Below are 19,678 nucleotides of genomic sequence, written 5' to 3' on the forward strand. Positions count from 1 at the left end.
TGTTCTGCAAAAGTGTGATTAATGAGCCAGATTATGTATGTCTGGAAGCTGCTTCCAAACTCCTCCATCGCTTTCAACCAAATTTGCCACAGAAACAGCAGATCTTATTAGTATCAGCACTGTAGGGTGTATAACCTCCTATGTCCAGGAAAAGTGGAGATATGGGCAAGAATGTGTTTTCTCCAGCCCCTGGCATATAGACTGCCATGCATGACAGGTATGTTGTATGGGAATATCATCAGCCTACTAAACCAACTTGCTTCGTAGCGCAGCCTACACATTAGGGGCAAAATAGGTTTTCTGGCCCTGACATGTAGACTGTCCTGTTATGTGTGTTGTGTTGGAGTAGTATCGGTCTGTTTTGTCAGCCTGCTTTGAAAGGCAGCCTGTGAGTCAGAAGTAAACAAATAATTTTCAATCCCCTGATGTGTAGCTCGCCCTGCATGACAGGTGCATGGTGGGAGTAGCATCAGCTTGCTTTATTGGACTGTATTGCAGCGGCTACATTTACCAATGAGGTTGGCTGGGAACAGACTGAGAACGACAGAGGAGGGGATGGACAAAACGAGGGCAGGAGGAAATCGACAGAGAGGGGAGGCGTGGGAGATGCATGAGGCAGATGGAATGTGTAGAGGGAAAGTGGGCAAGTGGAAAGGGAAGAGGGGAGGCAGAGTTGCAAAGAGAAAGGGAGAATATTAGCAATGAGAGGGGGGGAGAAAGATTGGTCACAAAGAGATGGAGCAGTGCATGGAGAGAGAGAGAGAGAGAGAGAGAGAGAGAGAGAGAGAGTGGAGGGGGAGGAGGAGATAGAGAGAGGTGGGCATACAGAAGGGGAAGATGTGCACACACAGAGGATGTGGAGGAGGTTTGTTCAATATATGTGTCAAATGGATACATGGGAGAAGCAGCAGGGAAAAGCCTAGTATTTATGCTAAGGCATATGCATAGGTATGTCCAGAATCTCTTCCTGAAGCCCTGGAGTGAGTTCAACTAAATCTGGTATGCATACTGTTTGTCTCACTAAAATCGCACTATGGGCTTTATAACCTACTGGCTCCAATAGGAACGGATATATGGGTAAAACATGGTGCATTTAGCCACTGACATGCGGTCTATACTGCGTGACGGATGGGAGCAGTATGTACCTGCCTCATTCACTTGCTCTGCTGGGCAGGCTTTTTGGCCCTTAATGCGTAGGCTGATCTGCACGTGAGGACAGCACTGAGCTTCCACATCCACCTGCCTTGAATGGTGCACTGTAGATTGGGTGCAAAGAAATGTTTTGAAGGCTCTGGTATGTACGCTGTGTGGCATGATTGGTGTGTTCTGGGAGAAGCAGACCTGATTTATCGACCTCTTTTGCAGGGGCATGACTGATGGAAGATTGAGATGGACACAGGAGAGGATGGACCAAGAGAGAGAACAGAAGAGAGAGATGGGTGTAAAGGAGATAGATAAAGGAGGAGGGGAGGAAGAAGGGGAGGAGGAGATGGGCATAGAGGCCGAGGCAAGAGGAGAATACTTTTTCTGCACCAAAAAATTTTTATACCCCAGTTTACGTTTTTAATTCCTGCATATTCATACAATGCATGATACCCGGTTAAATATACTGTTACAGCTAAACGCTGTTCATTTATGCTCCACTTTCTCTAACACCTTTCTGTTGCAATTTTGTAATGAAAATAATTACTTAATGAATAGTTTAGGACAAAAAAAGCATTAGAGAGTTCCAGCACATCTTTTATCGACATTACGTTGCACTACTTATGATAAACGCATTTCTTACAGCTCACAGTAGGAGCACATTTCTTAAATTCTACCGGTTCAGTATCGAACACTCAGTGGCACATTATAGGCAACGTCACCATCTTTTCTTTGTGAATTTTGTACACTTAAATCACAGCGAATACAGATTCATGGCTGTCTGAAAACTATAGTTATTCTACACATATTCAGCCATAAACAGAGCAGTACGTTGACACCTACCTTAGGCTCATGAGTGGGGGGGGGGGTCCAGGATTCCTGCGCCCACCGCCCCCAAATGTTTTGGCATATACGTCCTAGGTACCATAGAGTAAATATCTCTGGAGTGAGCACTCACATGTGCAGAACAGATTTTGTGTTGTCAACATACATTGCCGGCCTGTTCACGTGATCTCGGGACGTCGTGTGTTTGTTCGTATAGCGCCCTGTATATCTAGAACGTCACTACATCCCTAGTACAGACGGATTCTTTTCGTACGTGTCGTGGATTATTTATATATGTTGCGAAGACATTTTAACAGTATCCATTTGATACCGGGAATAAACCAGCTACGTAACTTTTAAGGGCAAGTGATATTGCATTCAGCTTCTTTGCGATAGGTGTCATAGTTCAGATGCACTCGATTTTTGGTAGTTTTTGGTATGATACCGCACTTTATAGTATTACAGAGCAGTGATAGTCCTGCAAAACGACTTGACAGTACGTTAGTACTTTCGCAAGTGTCCGAAAAAGACCGAATTTACCACACATTAGCGATTATATCCCTGCTAATTCGTCCTTTTTTCTTGTATTTCTGCGTATTTATTTTCTCGTTTTTGCCACCTAAAGCACAATTTTTCTTACTGGTAGCACTTTGAGGTATTTATTTAACGCATTGTAAGTACTTTCTCCGAGTTCATTAAAGAAATAGTAGACGGAGTAATCTATATACATAATTGACTAGTCACTGATAAACAACTAACCTTTCCCGTTCCTGTTCCACTAGCAAATTGTAAACTTTTGTACGAGCCGTAATATCTATTATATAGTCATAAAATCGTAGAAAAATAGGTCTACAGAATCAAGTGTTAATTATAATGCGTCTCGAAATTTTTAAACGTATACAGTTTCTCTTACTAAAATGAAAACTATAATTAGAGCTATATGGAATGTACCCATGAAAAGTTACTTTTTTCTTTCCATCCGTAGCAACAACGTAATTCACCATCGCTATTACACTATCAACAAACGGTGAAACACAACAAAAACTCCTGGTATTATAAACTTCAAACGCTGCAGAAAGCACACAGGCACAGCGAAGTCCCGAGATCACGTGACAATCCTGCTTTAATGTTGACAACATGCGCAGAACGCAATGCTCAATCCAGAGATATTTACTCTATGATAGGTACAAAGGAAATTTTCCAGTACCAAAATGCTTTCTTAATATTACTCACTTGATTACGACTGAGTGTCAAAGAAGTTTCAAGTGCAGAGAAGATGATGCTAAAAACAGTAGAGGAATATCCACGAAACTATATGAGGCTCCAATGATAGGTTTGAGCTAATGAGCGTTCTTTGTCCCAAGTCTCAGTCCATACTAGAAAAACTATTTCGGAACAGAACGGAATACACTCGAGGTTGATATCTTTGTTCCAAAAGTTGTGTGTGCTGCCTTTCATGTAGAAAAAGGAAAATAGCGAATAAGTTTAGCACGAAGTCTGACGTGGAGTGGAAGACACTTATCAGAGTAATCTTCAAGCCCTGTCTAGTCATATCCAAGTAAGCACCTTCAACCACACAAAAAAGTGACGACAGTGGTTCGGAGTCACTTAACTAAGAATTTTTCTATCGATCAACTTGTAAGACAGCTTTCGACTCAGCAGTCAGCTAGTGGGAGTAAGTTTTCAGTTTGTTCAGTATAACTTACGTGTTGTCAATGAAGGAAGAAAGCAGGACGATTGCGTTTAACGTCCCGTCGACATCGAGGTCACTATCGATGGAGCACGAGCTCGAATTGTGTCAACGATGGAGAAAGAAATCGGCCGTGCCCCTTCAAATGAACAATCCCGGCATCTGCCTGCAGCGATTTAGAATAATCATGAAAAACCTAAATCTCGATGGCCAGACGCGGGTTTGAACCGCCGTCCTCCCGAATGCGAGTCCAGTGTGCTAATCTGTTGTCAATGAAGGCAGTTTCATAAAACAGCGCATTCAATATTTTCCAGCCTTACTTAAATTGTACTGTAGATAGAAACAGGGTCACAATAGCATCTCCAATCTACATCTACATCTACATCGTTACTCTGCAATTCACACTTAAGTGCGTGGCAGAGGGTTCATCGAACAATTTTCATAATACTTCTCTACCATTCCACTCTCCAATGACGCGCGGGAAAAAGGAACACCTAAATCTTTCCGTTCGAGCTCTGATTTCTCTTACATTATTATGATGTTCATTTCTCCCTACGTAGGAAGGTGTCAACAAAATATTTTCGCACTCTGAAGAGAAAGTTGGCGATTGAAATTTCGTAAATAGATCTCGCCACAAAGAAAACCGCCTTTGTTTCAGTGACTGCCACCCCAACTGGCGTATCATATCAGTGACACTCTCACCCCTATTGCGGCCATAACACTAGACGGACTGCCCTGCTTTGCACTTTTTCGATGTCCTCCACCAATCCTACCTGGTAAGGATCTCACACCGTGCAGCAATATTCCAGCAGAGGACGGACAAGTATAATGTAGGCTGTCTCTTTAGTGGGTTTGTCGCATCTCCTAAGTGTTCTGCCAACAAAGCGCAGTCTTCTCCACAATGTTATCTATGTGGTATTTCCAATTTAAGTTGCTCGTAATTGTAATTCCTCGGTATTTAGTCGAATTGACAGCCCTTAGATTTGTGCTAATTATCGTATACCCAAAATTTAACGGATTTCTTTTAATACCCATTTGGATGACCTCGCACTTTTCTTTGTTTAGTGCCAATTGCCACATCTCGCACCATACAGAAATTCCCTCTAGATCATTTTGTAATTGGAATTGATCGTCTGCTGATTTTACTAGACGGTAAATTACAGCGTCATCTGCAAACAATCTAACGGGGCTGGTCAGATTATCACCTAGATCATTTATTTCCATCAGGAACAGCAGAGGGCCTATGACACTACCCTGCGGAACGCCAGATATCACTTCTGTTCTACTCGATGATTTACCGTCTATCACTACGAACTCTGACCTCTCTGAGAGGAAACCACGAATCCAGTCACACAACTGAGACGACACTCCACATGCACGCAATTTGATTAACAGTCGCTTGTGAGGAACGGTAGCAAAAGCCTTCTGGAAATCTAGGAATATGGAATCGATCTGAGATCCCTTGTCGACAGCACTCATTACTTCATGGGAATAAAGAGCTAGCTGTGTTGCCCAAGAATGATATTTTCTGAATCCGTGTTGGTAATGTATCAATAAGTCATTTTTATCAAGGTGATTCATAATGTTCGAGTACAGTTGTTGTTGTTGTGGTCTTCAGTCCTGAGACTGGTTTGATGCAGCTCTCCATGCTACTCTATCATGTGCAAGCTTCTTCATCTCCCAGTACCTACTACAACGTACATCCTTCTGAATCTGCTTAGTGTATTCATCTCTTGGTCTCCCTCTACGATTGTTACCCTCCACGCTGCCCTCCAATGCTAAATTTGTGATCCCTTGATGCCTCAAAACATGTCCTACCAACCGATCCCTTCTTCTAGTCAAGTTGTGCCACAAACTTCTCTTCTCCCCAATCCTATTCGATACCTCCTCATTAGTTACGTGATCTACCCACCTTATCTTCAGCATTCTTCTGTAGCACCACATTTCGAAAGCTTCTATTCTCTTCTTGTCCAAACTAGTTATCGTCCATGTTTCACTTCCATACATGGCTACACTCCATACAAACACTTTCAGAAAGGATTCCTGACACTTAAATCTATACTCGATGTTAACAAATTTCTCTTCTTCAGAAACGATTTCCTTGCCATTGCCAGTCTACATTTTATATCCTCTCTACTTCGACCATCATCAGTTATTTTACTCCCTAAATAGCAAAACCCCTTTACTACTTTAAGTGTCTCATTTTCTAATCTAATTCCCTCAGCATCACCCGATTTAATTTGACTACATTCCATTATCCTCGTTTTGCTTTTGTTGATGTTCATCTTATATCCTCCTTTCAAGACACTGTCCATTCCGTTCAACTGCTCTTCCAAGTCCTTTGCTGTCTCTGACAGAATTACAATGTCATCGGCGAACCTTAAAGTTTTTACTTCTTCTCCATGAATTTTAATACCTACCTATTTTCCTTTTGTTTCCTTTACTGGTTGCTCAATATACAGATTGAATAACACCGGGGAGAGGCTACAACCCTGTCTCACTCCCTTCCCAACCACTGCTTCCCTTTCATACGTCTCGACTCTTATAACTGCCTTTCGCTCCCTTTATTTTACCCCTGCCACCTTCAGAATTTGAAAGAGAGTATTCTAGTTAACGTTGTCAAAAGCTTTCTCTAAGTCTACAAATGCTAGAAACGTAGGTTTGCCTTTTCTTAATCTTTCTTCTAAGATAAGTCGTAAGGTTAGTATTGCCTCACGTGTTCCAACATTTCTACGGAATCCAAACTGATCTTCCCCGAGGTCCGCTTCTACCAGTTTTTCCATTCGTCTGTAAAGAATTCGCGTTAGTATTTTGCAGCTGTGACTTATTAAACTGATAGTTCGGTAATTTTCACATCTGTCAACACCTGCTTTCTTTGGGATTGGAATTATTATATTCTTCTTGAAGTCTGAGGGTATTTCGCCTGTCTCATACATCTTGCTCACCAGATGGTAGAGTTTTGTCATGACTGGCTCTCCCAAGGCCGTCAGTAGTTCTAATGGAATGTTGTCTACTCCTGGGGCCTTGTTTCGACTCAGGTCTTTCAGTGCTCTGTCAAACTCTTCACGCAGTATCTTATCTCCTATTTCGTATTCATCTACATCCTCTTCCATTTCCATAATATTGTCCTCAAGTACATCGCCCTTGTATAAACCCTCTATATACTCCTTCCACCTTTCTGCCTTCCCTTCTTTGCTTAGAACTGGGTTGCCATCTGAGCTCTTGATTTTCATACAAGTGGTTCTCTTCTCTCCAAAGGTCTCTTTAATTTTCCTGTAGGCAGTATCTATCTTACCCCTAGTGAGACAGGCCTCTACATCCTTACATTTGTCCTCTAGCCATCCCTGCTTAGCCATTTTGCACTTCCTGTCGATCTCATTTTTGAGACGTTTGCATTCCTTTTTGCCTGCTTCATTTACTGCATTTTTATATTTTCTCCTTTCATCAATTAAATTCAATATTTCTTCTGTTACCCAAGGATTTCTATTAGCCCTCGTATTTTTACCTACTTGATCGTCTGCTGCCTTCACTACTTCATCCCTCAGAGCTACCCATTCTTCTTCTACTGTACTTCTTTCCCCCATTCCTGTCAATTGTTCCCTTATGCTCTCCCTGAAACTCTCTACAACTTCTGGTTCTTTCAGTTTATCCAGGTCCCATCTCCTTAAATTCCCACCTTTTTGCAGTTTCTTTAGTTGCAATCTGCAGTTCATAACCAATAGATTGTGGTCAGAATCCACATCTGCCCCTGGAAATGTCTTACAATTTAAAACCTGGTTCCTAAATCTCTGTCTTACCATTATATAATCTATCTGATACCTTTTAGTATCTCCAGGATTCTTCCAGGTATACAACCTTCTTTTATGATTCTTGAACCAAGTGTTAGCTATGATTAAGTTATGCTCTGTGCAAAATTCTACAAGGCGGCTTCCTCTTTCATTTCTTCCCCCCAATCCATATTCACCTGCTATGTTTCCTTCTCTCCCTTTTCCTACTGACGAATTCCAGTCACCCATTACTATTAAATTTTCGTCTCCCTTCACTATCTGAATAATTTCTTTTATCTCGTCATACATTTCATCAATTTCTTCATCATCTGCAGAGCTAGTTGGCATATAAACTTGTACTACTGTAGTAGGCATGGGCTTTGTGTCTATCTTGGCCACAATAATGCGTTCACTATGCTGTTTGTAGTAGCTAACCCGCACTCCTATTTTTTATTCAGTATTAAACCTACTCCTGCATTACCCCTATTTGATTTTGTATTTATAGTCCTGTATTCACCTGACCAAAAGTCTTGTTCCTCCTGCCACCGAACTTCACTAATTCCCACTATATCTAACTTTAACCTATCCATTTCCCTTTTAAAATTTTCTAATCTACCTGCCCGATTAAGGGATCTGACATTCCACGCTCCGATCCGTAGAACGCCAGTTTTCGAGTACAGTATATCTCCAAAATCCTACTGCAAATTGAGGTCAGTGATATGGGTCTGTAATTCAGTGGGTTACTCCTATTTCCTTTCTTGAATATTGGTGTGACCTGTGTGACTTTCTAGTCTTTAGGAACAGACCTTTCGTTAAGTGAGCGGCTGTATATGATTGCCAAGAAAGGCGCTACTGTGTCTGCATACTCTGAAAGGAACCTGCATGAATCTGGACCGGAAGGCTTGCCTTTCTTAAGTGATTTGAGTTGTTTCGCAACACCTAAGATATCTACTTGTACGTCACTCATGCTAACAACTGTTCTGGTTTCGAATTCTGGAACATTTACTTCGTCTTCTTTCGTGAAGTAATTACGGAAAACTGTATTTAGTAACTCCGCTTTCTTTAGTGGCGCCATCGTCGGTAACTTCTCCATCGCTATCGCGCAGTGACGGTATTGACTGCTTTTTGCCACTGGCGTACTTTACATACGACCAGAATCTCTTTGAGTTTTGGTTCAAATGGTTCAAATGGCTCTGAGCACTATGGGACTCAACTGCTGTGGTCATAAGTCCCCTAGAACTTAGAACTACTTAAACCTAACTAACCTAAGGACAGCACACAACACCCAGCCATCACGAGGCAGAGAAAATCCCTGACCCCGCCGGGAATCGAACCCGGGAACCCGGGCGTGGGAAGCGAGAACGCTACCGCACGACCACGAGATGCGGGCTCTTTGAGTTTTCTACCATATTTTGAGACAATGTTTCATTGTGGAAACTATTAAAAGCATCTCGCATTGACGTCCGCACTAAATTTCGAGCTTCCGTGAAAGTTAGCCAGTCTTGGGGATTTTGCGTTCTTCTGAATTTGGCATGCTTTTTTCGTTGCTTCCGCAACAGTGTTCTGACGTATTTTGTGTACCATGGTGGATCAGTCCCGTCTCTTACTAACTTCTGCGCTATGAATCTATCTATCGCTGTCGATACTGTATCTTTGAATTTGAGTCGTATCTGGTCTACACTTACAGAATTAGCTTGGAAGGAATGGAGACTCTCTCTTAGGAAGGAATCAAACGAATTTTTATCTACTGTTTTAAACAGATACATTTTGCGTTTCTTTTTAGTGGTTTTGGTTGATATGGTTTTGAGCCTTGCTACAATGACCTTGTGTTCACTAATCCCTGTATCCGCCATGACGCTCGCTATTAGATCAGGATTATTTGTAACTAAGAGGTCTGTTCTCGCAACCGTTTACAATTCGTGTGGGTTCATGAACTAATTGCTCGAAGTAATTCTCAGTGAAAGCATTTAGTACAATTTCGGAAGATGTTTTCTGTCAACCACCGACTTTGAACATGTATTTTCGCCAACAAATCGAGGGTAGATTGAAGTCTCCACCAACTATAACTGTATGAGTGGCGTACTCATTTGTAATGAGATTCAAGTTTTCTTTGAACCGTTCAGCTATTATATCATCTGAAATTATTGCGAGTAACACGAGTCATTTAATTCTTTATTTCAATTCTTCAAAAGTGAAACGCGATTTAGCGTTTCATCTATATTATAAACATTTATAGGCCAGAAAAATGTATATAATGAGATATGCAATTACCTCTCTTCCAAAGCCAGCAAGAAACAATCCGTATCGATTCTGAGTATAAAGTGTGTAACAAAGACCCGAGTTCACCTTGGAATACACTGATTTCAAGTAGAGCTACATGGAAATTCTAAATCACAGCGACAGGTGTTTGATCCCTTGTTCTTCATAATCACAATGCCGGACAGAAATCGTATGTATCCATTGACAACAACAAAGAAACAAGATTAGGTCTCATGACATTATTTCAGAGACGTGTTTCCACTGTCTAGGTAGCTTACATTAAATGATGATGTTAAAAGGATAAGGTGCGACCTGGTTAATTCACTGGGGATAAGTCTAGGTAAATTTGTAGTACACTTGAAGGATGCCCACTCATAAAATAGGAAAGCGCTCTAGCCAGCCAATCAGGAGAAAAAAACTAAAATTTCATGTGTAGCTTTATATATTTCAAATACTTTCATGTACAGTAACCAACTTAGTGAGAGCAGAGTCCGTTCATGAGTTCTACAACAGAAACCAAACAATAACCTAATAAACAATGAACTGGATACTTCAGTAACACTGCTGCAAATTAAATAGAAATTTTGCGAAAATTTGATTTGGTTATGGATCATTTAACGCGAATGAAAACAGCAAATCAATTCCTGTCCGTTGTCCAATCTATTATAATGTTAAATGGAATCTGTGTTTATATTATGATATGAAAAGTCACACTGGGTAAAATTATCTTTCCGGTTTGCCACTCCCTCTCGAAATATAATCCTGTGTGCCGGACCACTTACCTTATGACAATAGTTCGCTCCGCCACATACACAAAAATTTAGATGAAAATCACAGCAAAATGAACGCCGTTTTGAGGCAATCGTCTCCTCAATACACAGAACTCATAGCTGCCCATATAGCTCCAAGAAGCAGGTACTTTACTCTGAAATCACTAAATATCGGATAGTACAAGAGGTACGAATTTCATAACAGCGGTACACATTAGGTACCGGTGCATTATGGGCATCGCTTCCCTAGTAGTAGTAGTAGTGGTAGTAGTAGTAGTAGCAATAGCTTGTAACATCTCGCTCTGCTTATAGCGTGGATACAAAATTACGTCGTTACCTTTTAATAAAATGTTATGTAGTAATTCAGTGTGCAACCTCGGTCTGCGAAAACTTGAACTCACAATTAAGGATCGTATGCACATCTCTGCTTAGTTTCCTATGTCTTACCCTCCGTACAGGAAGACGATATGTACTAGATTTTTGAAGAAACATTTCGATAGCAGTAAATTTAAAAAAAAAACCATTATATAAGACTAAGTCTGAAGTATTAAAAGATTAGTCGTCGCATACCCTAACATTATTGAGCGAAACTTGAAAAAAGAATAAGACAAAACTGGCAGACAGAACGTGTTATCCTTAAAAACCGTTCATCATCCAAGATCGCATAAAATATTTTTATATTTAAAACAATCGGTTGCAACAGACTACCTGTCATCTTCAAGTCTGTAAGAAAGTGCATATACATCGAATATGTCTCATAAATTAAGATGTAACATTTGATATAAAAGTTTTGGATTGGTATTATAAAAGTTGGAAATAGACCTGTACATTTACATACCTTAAAATTTTTTGATGTAAAACATAATCATTTTACGCTGTCCTCACACGCAAGATGCCAAATGGATAATACCAAACTAAAACTTTTATATCAAAGGTTACATCTTAACTTATGAGACATATTCCATGTATATAACCTTCTTATAATCTTGAAGATAACTGCACATATTGAAACTGGCTGTCTTAAATAAAAGGAAATATTTTACGCGATCTTGACTGTTGAATGGTTTTTAACAATTAAACAGTTCTCTCGAATGAGAAAAATCAATCAAAGCTTTTTATCATTATTTTACAAACGATATTAACGCCATTTAATGTATGGTTCCATCACGCTGTCCAAATCAATCTGCGTAACATCTGCTCCACATTTACCTCTCCTCTGGCGCTAGTATTGTAAATTGGAAAAGCAGGAGTGTGTCTTGCAAGTTGCAGACCTACGTGCGTAGTAGTAGTGGTGCAGTAACAGTTCTAGACTTACCTGCGTGAAGTAGTAGTAGTAGACGGTAGCGCCGCGAGCCGCCATCTTGGTGGCGAACAGGTTGCTGGGGCAGATGAAGAAGTAGTCGCCGACGGCGTCCGAAACCATCCTTTGGTTCAGGTAACCGTCTCCCAGCTGCTCCCAGTCCGTGTACTGCACAGCCACAACAGACCAGAGGACACAATGAGTTACCACGCTCTCTGAGCATTACGAATATACTCAGCATGTGTGTCATTGTCCCTACTGGAGGTACTGTGGACCTATTAACAGTTCAACCCCTATCATCTACATTGACTGGGATGTCATAACACACCGATCTGTGAATGTGGAGAAGAAATTCCACTCATCATATCTTTCTCACAAGGGGACCACGCCTACTTGTCATCACTGATTTCGCCCAAATTTACGGTACCTGTAGGGAGTGGCTGGAAATTAACATGATTGGAGCTCCAGATGGTCTAGCATTTGGAAAAAACAGCATTTCTCCTGCAGGTGGGCAGGGGATCAGCCATTTATGTTATGGTACTTTCTAGTCAAGGCTGGCCCATGGGAAAGAGTACACAACGGTAATCTCAGTGTAGTGGGGTCGACATCTGTACAGAATCCGTTTTTTTTGTTTTTCTCTCGTTTTTATGTTACTTATACCACCAGTAAAAAGAAATAACGTTCCACGTGTTTTAATTATTTCGATAAACTGAAGCGAAAGGAATGGCAAAGGAAAATTCAGTACTTGGCAAAACACAGAGCTATTGTCATTAGTCCATCAGAAGTTGTAAACTTACAATAACATGAAACAATAAATTTTTAACTAGCCCTATATGCAGAATAATAAACTTCTTCTGTTAATTGAGTCATGGGAAAGACAATCAAATTCACAGTTATAAGACGAAATTTTTCAAGATTAAGAAGGATCGCCGTAATGGAATATTAAAGTGATCCCCATTCCAGAAAAAATCTCACTAGAGCAACGTTGAGATGTCTGTTTTTTTCTGTTTTTATCGTCAAGTAAGGAATTTGATCAAAAAGCTTCAAAACTTATCTGGTCAAAAGAGAAGAAGAATTCACTTCCTGTGAAACTGCAACGAAATACAGCTCATCGCCAATATTGGCGAAGTGATGAATTACGTGTGGTTTGCTGCTATATAATGTAATGAAATAGAACCTTATATGAATGTAAACTAAGTTTCCTATTTTACAAAAAAATTAAAGTAGGCTAACTAAGTAATTATAAAAATGCGGCATTTATAATGTGTGCCAAATGTCAAGCAAATTACTTCTTTCCCTGTTTCACCCCAATGAATATCACCCTAGTACATGTAAATCATGAACTGGAAAATAATAAAAGTATCGAATTTTATAGAGGTAGTTTTTGTGCATGCCTTACGATTCCAACTTTGAAATTTATTTACAGTTCAAAATTTCCGCTATCCTTACCTCTTCATGCCTTTTATAAAAATAATAATATACACAATATATAGAACATTATTTCGGTTTATTTGCAGTGTAAGTAAAGTTAATAGTTAAATTAAAAGATTTATCTGTTGAGACTCAACCGATCAACTCTCTGGTTGCCATTCTGTACTCTTCCTGCTGTGCCAGCCACTGGCTGGAAACTACTCTTAACGTGAATGGCTCATGCCTCACCCGACCCACAGTGCAATTCACATTTTTGTGAATGCTTAGCCATCTGGTGCTCCCTCTTTTGTCACTTTCATTTCTGGTCTAGCACGGCATATGCCATACATTTGTACAAAACCAGTGGTAAAGAGCAGGCATGGTCCCTTCTTAAATTGGTTTGGTTCCCATGTAGACTGAAAATGCAGAAAATAGACTGTCATTTACAAACAGCGGAAATAGACCAGAACTTATACACTATAGTTCATTTAATTTCACATCACAGATCAGAAAACCAACAGCTCTACTCTCATTCTTTAAGATCAAGTGGACACTCCATATATCAGACTATGAAAAAATCTTTGAAACTTCCTCTTTTCATTGGTGTAAATCTTGTTCATTTTCGATTTGTACCTGAATAAATACGACGTTTTGAAAATGACTCCATCATTTAGAATAACGCTGTATTTTGGATTTTGCCTTGCAAAAGTAAATTATAAAAGGTAATTCATTAAACTGTAATTTAATATTACAGCTTCCGACGAATATTGACTTACTCAATTGAATGATAGTTGTAAGCCAGAAAAAGTAAAGAAAAGTACGTTGGAAGATGCTAAGTGCTTTCATTCTCAAATACTGCATGAATATAGGATGTTCCAGGAGCTGTGGTCAATATTCAGGGATATGACAGGACGATTATCTGAAGCAACAATCTAAATATGGACATATGTCCGATTCGTAATGGTTTCTGAGATAGCACGCATTTAATGTACACTTCCGAAATGTCGAATTCCTTATCGTAGACAGTCTACCAGAATCGGCAGCACATTCTGCGAACCAAGTCTCCTTGAAAATTTCCATTTTTCTTCTGAGCGTGTAGTTCACAAACCTGTGCAGAAACACACATACAACATTGCAGTGTTGCGGCGTAGTCCCACTGCCAGCACACGGTGAATTTCTGCACGTATGATATCAGTGTCCCAGAAACACGGCTGTTACCAGTGTTACACGTGACTAACTTGTCCTCTTTCGGATAGGGCGAGTCCACAATCTTCACATGGGCGGCAATGGCAAACTACTCGAATTTTGTCCCTGGTTAAGGGGAAGTTCAGAGGCACTCAGACCAACAAAACCAAACACATTCTCCCAACAGTACACAAATCCACGGAAGATGACGATGGGATATTGGAAAACTTATTGTGAAGTGTGCAACAGATGTAATGGAACGTGAACCATAATGCTTACAGGAGGATGTGTTGAAAATATGCATTTTTAAACTAATACATTAAGTAAGTTTACTAATTGTAGTACACGTGTAAACCTGACAATATACGCAGAGGTGACAAAGTCACGCGATAGTGGCGTGCACTTGCACCTATGGCGTTAGAACAGTGTAGGCGACGTACCAGGGTTGGAGCTTTAATAGCGGCAACTATTTATTTACAGCTCGTACAAAATACACTCCTGGAAATTGAAATAAGAACACCGTGAATTCATTGTCCCAGGAAGGGGAAACTTTATTGACACATTCCTGGGGTCAGATACATCACATGATCACACCGACAGAACCACAGGCACATAGACACAGGCAACAGAGCATGCACAATGTCGGCACTAGTACAGTGTATATCCACCTTTCGCAGCAATGCAGGCTGCTGTTCTCCCATGGAGACGATCGTAGAGATGCTGGATGTAGTCCTGTGGAACGGCTTGCCATGCCATTTCCACCTGGCGCCTCAGTTGGACCAGCGTTCGTGCTGGACGTGCAGACCGCGTGAGACGACGCTTCATCCAGTCCCAAACATGCTCAATGGGGGACAGATCCGGAGATCTTGCTGGCCAGGGTAGTTGACTTACACCTTCTAGAGCACGTTGGGTGGCACGGGATACACGCGGACGTGCATTGTCCTGTTGGAACAGCAAGTTCCCTTGCCGGTCTAGGAATGGTAGAACGATGGGTTCGATGACGGTTTGGATGTACCGTGCACTATTCAGTGTCCCCTCGACGATCACCAGTGGTGTACGGCCAGTGTAGGAGATCGCTCCCCACACCATGATGCCGGGTGTTGGCCCTGTGTGCCTCGGTCGTATGCAGTCCTGATTGTGGCGCTCACCTGCACGGCGCCAAACACGCATACGACCATCATTGGCACCAAGGCAGAAGCGACTCTCATCGCTGAAGACGACACGTCTCCATTCGTCCCTCCATTCACGCCTGTCGCGACACCACTGGAGGCGGGCTACACGATGTTGGGGCGTGAGCGGAAGACGGCCTAACGGTGTGCGGGACCGTAGCCCAGCTTCATGGAGACGGTTGCGAATGGTCCTCGCCGATACCCCAGGAGCAACAGTGTCCCTAATTTGCTGGGAAGTGGCGGTGCGGTCCCCTACGGCACTGCGTAGGATCCTACGGTCTTGGCGTGCATCCGTGCGTCGCTGCGGTCCGGTCCCAGGTCGACGGGCACGTGCACCTTCCGCCGACCACTGGCGACAACATCGATGTACTGTGGAGACCTCACGCCCCACGTGTTGAGCAATTCGGCGGTACGTCCACCCGGCCTCCCGCATGCCCACTATACGCCCTCGCTCAAAGTCCGTCAACTGCACATACGGTTCACGTCCACGCTGTCGCGGCATGCTACCAGTGTTAAAGACTGCGATGGAGCTCCGTATGCCACGGCAAACTGGCTGACACTGACGGCGGCGTTGCACAAATGCTGCGCAGCTAGCGCCATTCGACGGCCAACACCGCGGGTCCTGGTGTGTCCGCTGTGCCGTGCGTGTGATCATTGCTTGTACAGCCCTCTCGCAGTGTCCGGAGCAAGTATGGTGGGTCTGACACACCGGTGTCAATGTGTTCTTTTTTCCATTTCCAGGAGTGTAGATACGTGTTTCAAAGTTTTACTGACTTTCAGGGTAGTCACCAGCATTGTGTACAACCCGTTGCCAGCGATGTGGAAATCGTAGAATACTCTTAGCAGTGCCAGTTGTGTTGACAGTTCGAGCGGCGCCGTCTATTGCCCGACGAATTTGTAGCAGTTCTGAAGCGGATGAAGTGTTTCTCTCAGTTTAGAAATCGAGTTAAACATTCGAGTGCTTAAGTCAGGGGAGTTCAGTACGGGGTATAGCACTTAGCAGCCCCATCAGCCAAACAAATCAGTAACAGCTTGCACTATACGTGCTTGAGCTGTGTAGTGCAAAATGATGGTGAGGTCCTGCAGAAAGTGTTATCACTTCCGACGCTATGCTTTTTGGAACACAACCTACGACCAGCTTACAGACACAAGTGATGACACTTTCTGCAGGACCTGACTATCATTTTGCAGGACAATGCTCAAGCAAGTACAGTGCAAGGTGTTACTAATTTGTTTGACTCATCCCCAGACGTAAGCTCTGGTGTGTTCAACTCGATTTCTAAACTGAAGGAACCACTTCACGGCATTCGCTTCAGAACTGCTAGAAAATTCGTCGGTCAATAGACCACGCCGCTCGACCTGTCAACACAACTGTCACTGCTAAGAGTATCCTACGACTTCCACATCGCTGGCAACCGGTTATAGTCAATGCTGGTCACTACACTGAAGGTCAGTAAAACTCTGAAACACGTATCTATTTTGGACGCGCCGTAAATAAATAGTTACCTCTATTGAAGTTCGAACCCTCGTATAAAAGGGCAGTGCACTGACGTAGCTATCTTTTGTATTCAGTTGTCTCACAAGAAAACATTTCTCCCGGGATTATGGCCGCACGAGGGGAATTACCAGACTTCGAGCGCGGCATGGTAAATGGAGGCAGACGCACGGGACATTCCATGGCGGAAATGGAATTCAACATTCCGATATCCACTACGTGAAGAGTGAGCCGAGAATACCAAGTTTCAGGCAATATCTCTCACCGTGCACAACGCACTGTCCGACGGCCTTCACTTAACGACCCAGAGCAGCGGCGTTTGTGTAGAGGTGTCAGTGATAACAGACAAGCAATACTGCGCGAAATAACCGCAGAAATCAATACAGGACGTACGACGAACGTATCCATTGTGACAGTTCGGCGAAATTTGGTGTTAATGGGCTACGGCATCAGACAACAGGCGTGAGAGCCCCTGCTAACAGCACGACATCGCCTGCAGCGCGTCTCCTGGCCTCGTGGCCATACAGGTCGCGCCCTAGACGACTGGAAAACCGCGGCCTCGTGAGATGAGTCCCGATTTCGGTTGGTAAGAGCTGACGGTACTGTTCAAGTATGACGCACACCGCACGAAGCCATGGACCCAACCGTTTGGGATCCCTATCAGGTCGGATTGAGGGAGGACAATTCAGAGGTGGGCTGCTTGATTTGTTACTGGTAGCTTTGATCACCACGCGAGTGTTACGGAAATGCTTCAGCAACTCGGGTGGGACTCTCTGGAGGAAAGGAGGCGTTCTTTTCGTGAATCGCTACTGAGGAAATTTAGAGAACCAGCATTTGAGGCTGACTGCAGTACAGTTTTACTGCCGCCAACTTACATTTCGCGGAAGGACCACAAAGATAAGAGAGATTAGGGCTCGTACAGAGGCATATACGCAGTCATTTTTCCCTCTTTCTGTTTTGGAGTGGAACAAGGAGATAAGATGCTAGTTGTGGTACGAGGTACCCTACGCCACGCACCGTATGGTGGATTGCGGAGTATGTATGTAGATGTAGATGTCGTTGTAGATGGCAACAAGGCACTGGCGATGGCTCCATAATGTTATGGGTTGTGCTTACATGGAATCGACTGAGTCCTCTGGTCCAACTGAACCGAAGATTGGCTGGAAACGGCTACCTTCGGCTACTTGGACACCATTTGCAGCCATACATGTTGGCAAAGACAAATTAAATTTTCATGGAGGACAATGCGGCATGTCACCAGGCGCCAATTCTTTGCAATTGATTTGAAGAATATTCTGTAAAATTCGAGCGAATGACTTGGCCACCCGCATCGCCCGACACGAATTCCACTGAATATTTATGGGACACAATCGAGAGGTGAGTTCGTGCACAAAGTCCTGCACCGGCGACACTTTTGAAATTGTGGACAGCTATAGAGGAAGCATGGCCGAATACTTTTGCAGGGGACTTTTTCAGTCCACGTCCAGTTGCTGCAGTTCGTCGAGGAAAAGGAGGTCCGACGTCATATCAGAAGGTATCCCTCGACTTCTGTTCCTTAGTTTATTGAATAATGCAGAAAACAAATAACAATGCACATTTAAATAGTGCTCTGCCATGGAAACCATTCGGAGGAGGGGAAATGTGCATACGACGATTTTTGCTAAAATTGTCGCTTCTTTCATATACCAGAAAATTGATTATTCCTATTGGGATACCGTGTGTAGTCTGAGTATTTTCACGCCGTGAATTACTTCAGCCTCAGGTATCACGTGATTAGGCCGAGTGACGTTTTCGAAATACTGAGTGTGGTATCCATCAGAAAACCCAAGATCTCAGAATGTCAGTATTTTGTGTCCCTTTCATAGTATTGCAGTATCGGGTGTTGTGCACTTATGTGCAATCATGCAAAAATAATTACTTAAGCCAGATGTTAATCAAATTTTAGTCAGCTGCAGTTACACAAGTAATCATTCTGGGTGAACACTAATTTGTGATGATTTTACACCCATCCAACAATATTAGTATCTACGACATCCTTACAGTTTAGACATAAAGAGAAAAGCACTTCATATGTCACATTACAGAAGAATGCTGACTCAGTTAGATGAATCATTCCATGTAGGCTTTCACGGCCGGCGTCTTCATCAATAAACACTTCCGGGGCAAGTTGCCGTGGTCGATCTGTAAAACTTCTTCTCCCTGACGTTTCGTTCTCAACTACGGAGTCAACGACTCACCTCCGAAGATGTTCTCCGTAGTTGAGAACGAAACGTCAGGGAGAAGAAGTTTTACAGATCGACCACGGCAACTTAGCCCGGAAGTGTTTATTGATGTCAGTTAGATGAGTTAACTAATGAAGACGTACACACATTAGAAACTTATGGTTTAACTTTATTAAAAGTCGGGATAGATTGATTCGACACATCCTGGGACATTAAGGAACACTAAATTTCGTAACAGAGGGAAATTTGAGAGGGAAGCAAGGTAAAAACTGTAGTGGTAAATGATGAGATGGATACAGTAAGAACATTCAGACGCATGTGGATTTTGGTACTGATGCAAGGATGAACAGTCTTGCATAGGATTGACTAATCTGGAGAGCTGCACCAGATCAGTAGGTTTCAAGGCACCAACAAAAGAAAATAACTTACATGCAGCCAGCCGC

At 42.4% G+C, this 19,678-nt stretch overlaps 1 protein-coding gene across 1 annotated transcript in view; it reads right to left on the reverse strand.

Moving 5' to 3' along the window:
- The window catches only part of LOC126214988 (acetylcholinesterase-like), a 762,016-nt gene that overhangs the window by 231,203 nt on the left and 511,135 nt on the right, over positions 1–19,678 (reverse strand). Inside the window, exon 7 of the mRNA XM_049941619.1 lies at positions 11,770–11,922. Coding sequence (XP_049797576.1) covers positions 11,770–11,922 — 153 coding nt within the window. The remainder of the gene's footprint in view (positions 1–11,769; positions 11,923–19,678) is intronic.

The sequence above is a fragment of the Schistocerca nitens genome, chromosome 12 (assembly GCF_023898315.1).
Source record: "Schistocerca nitens isolate TAMUIC-IGC-003100 chromosome 12, iqSchNite1.1, whole genome shotgun sequence".
NCBI classification, from domain to species: Eukaryota; Metazoa; Arthropoda; class Insecta; order Orthoptera; family Acrididae; genus Schistocerca; species Schistocerca nitens.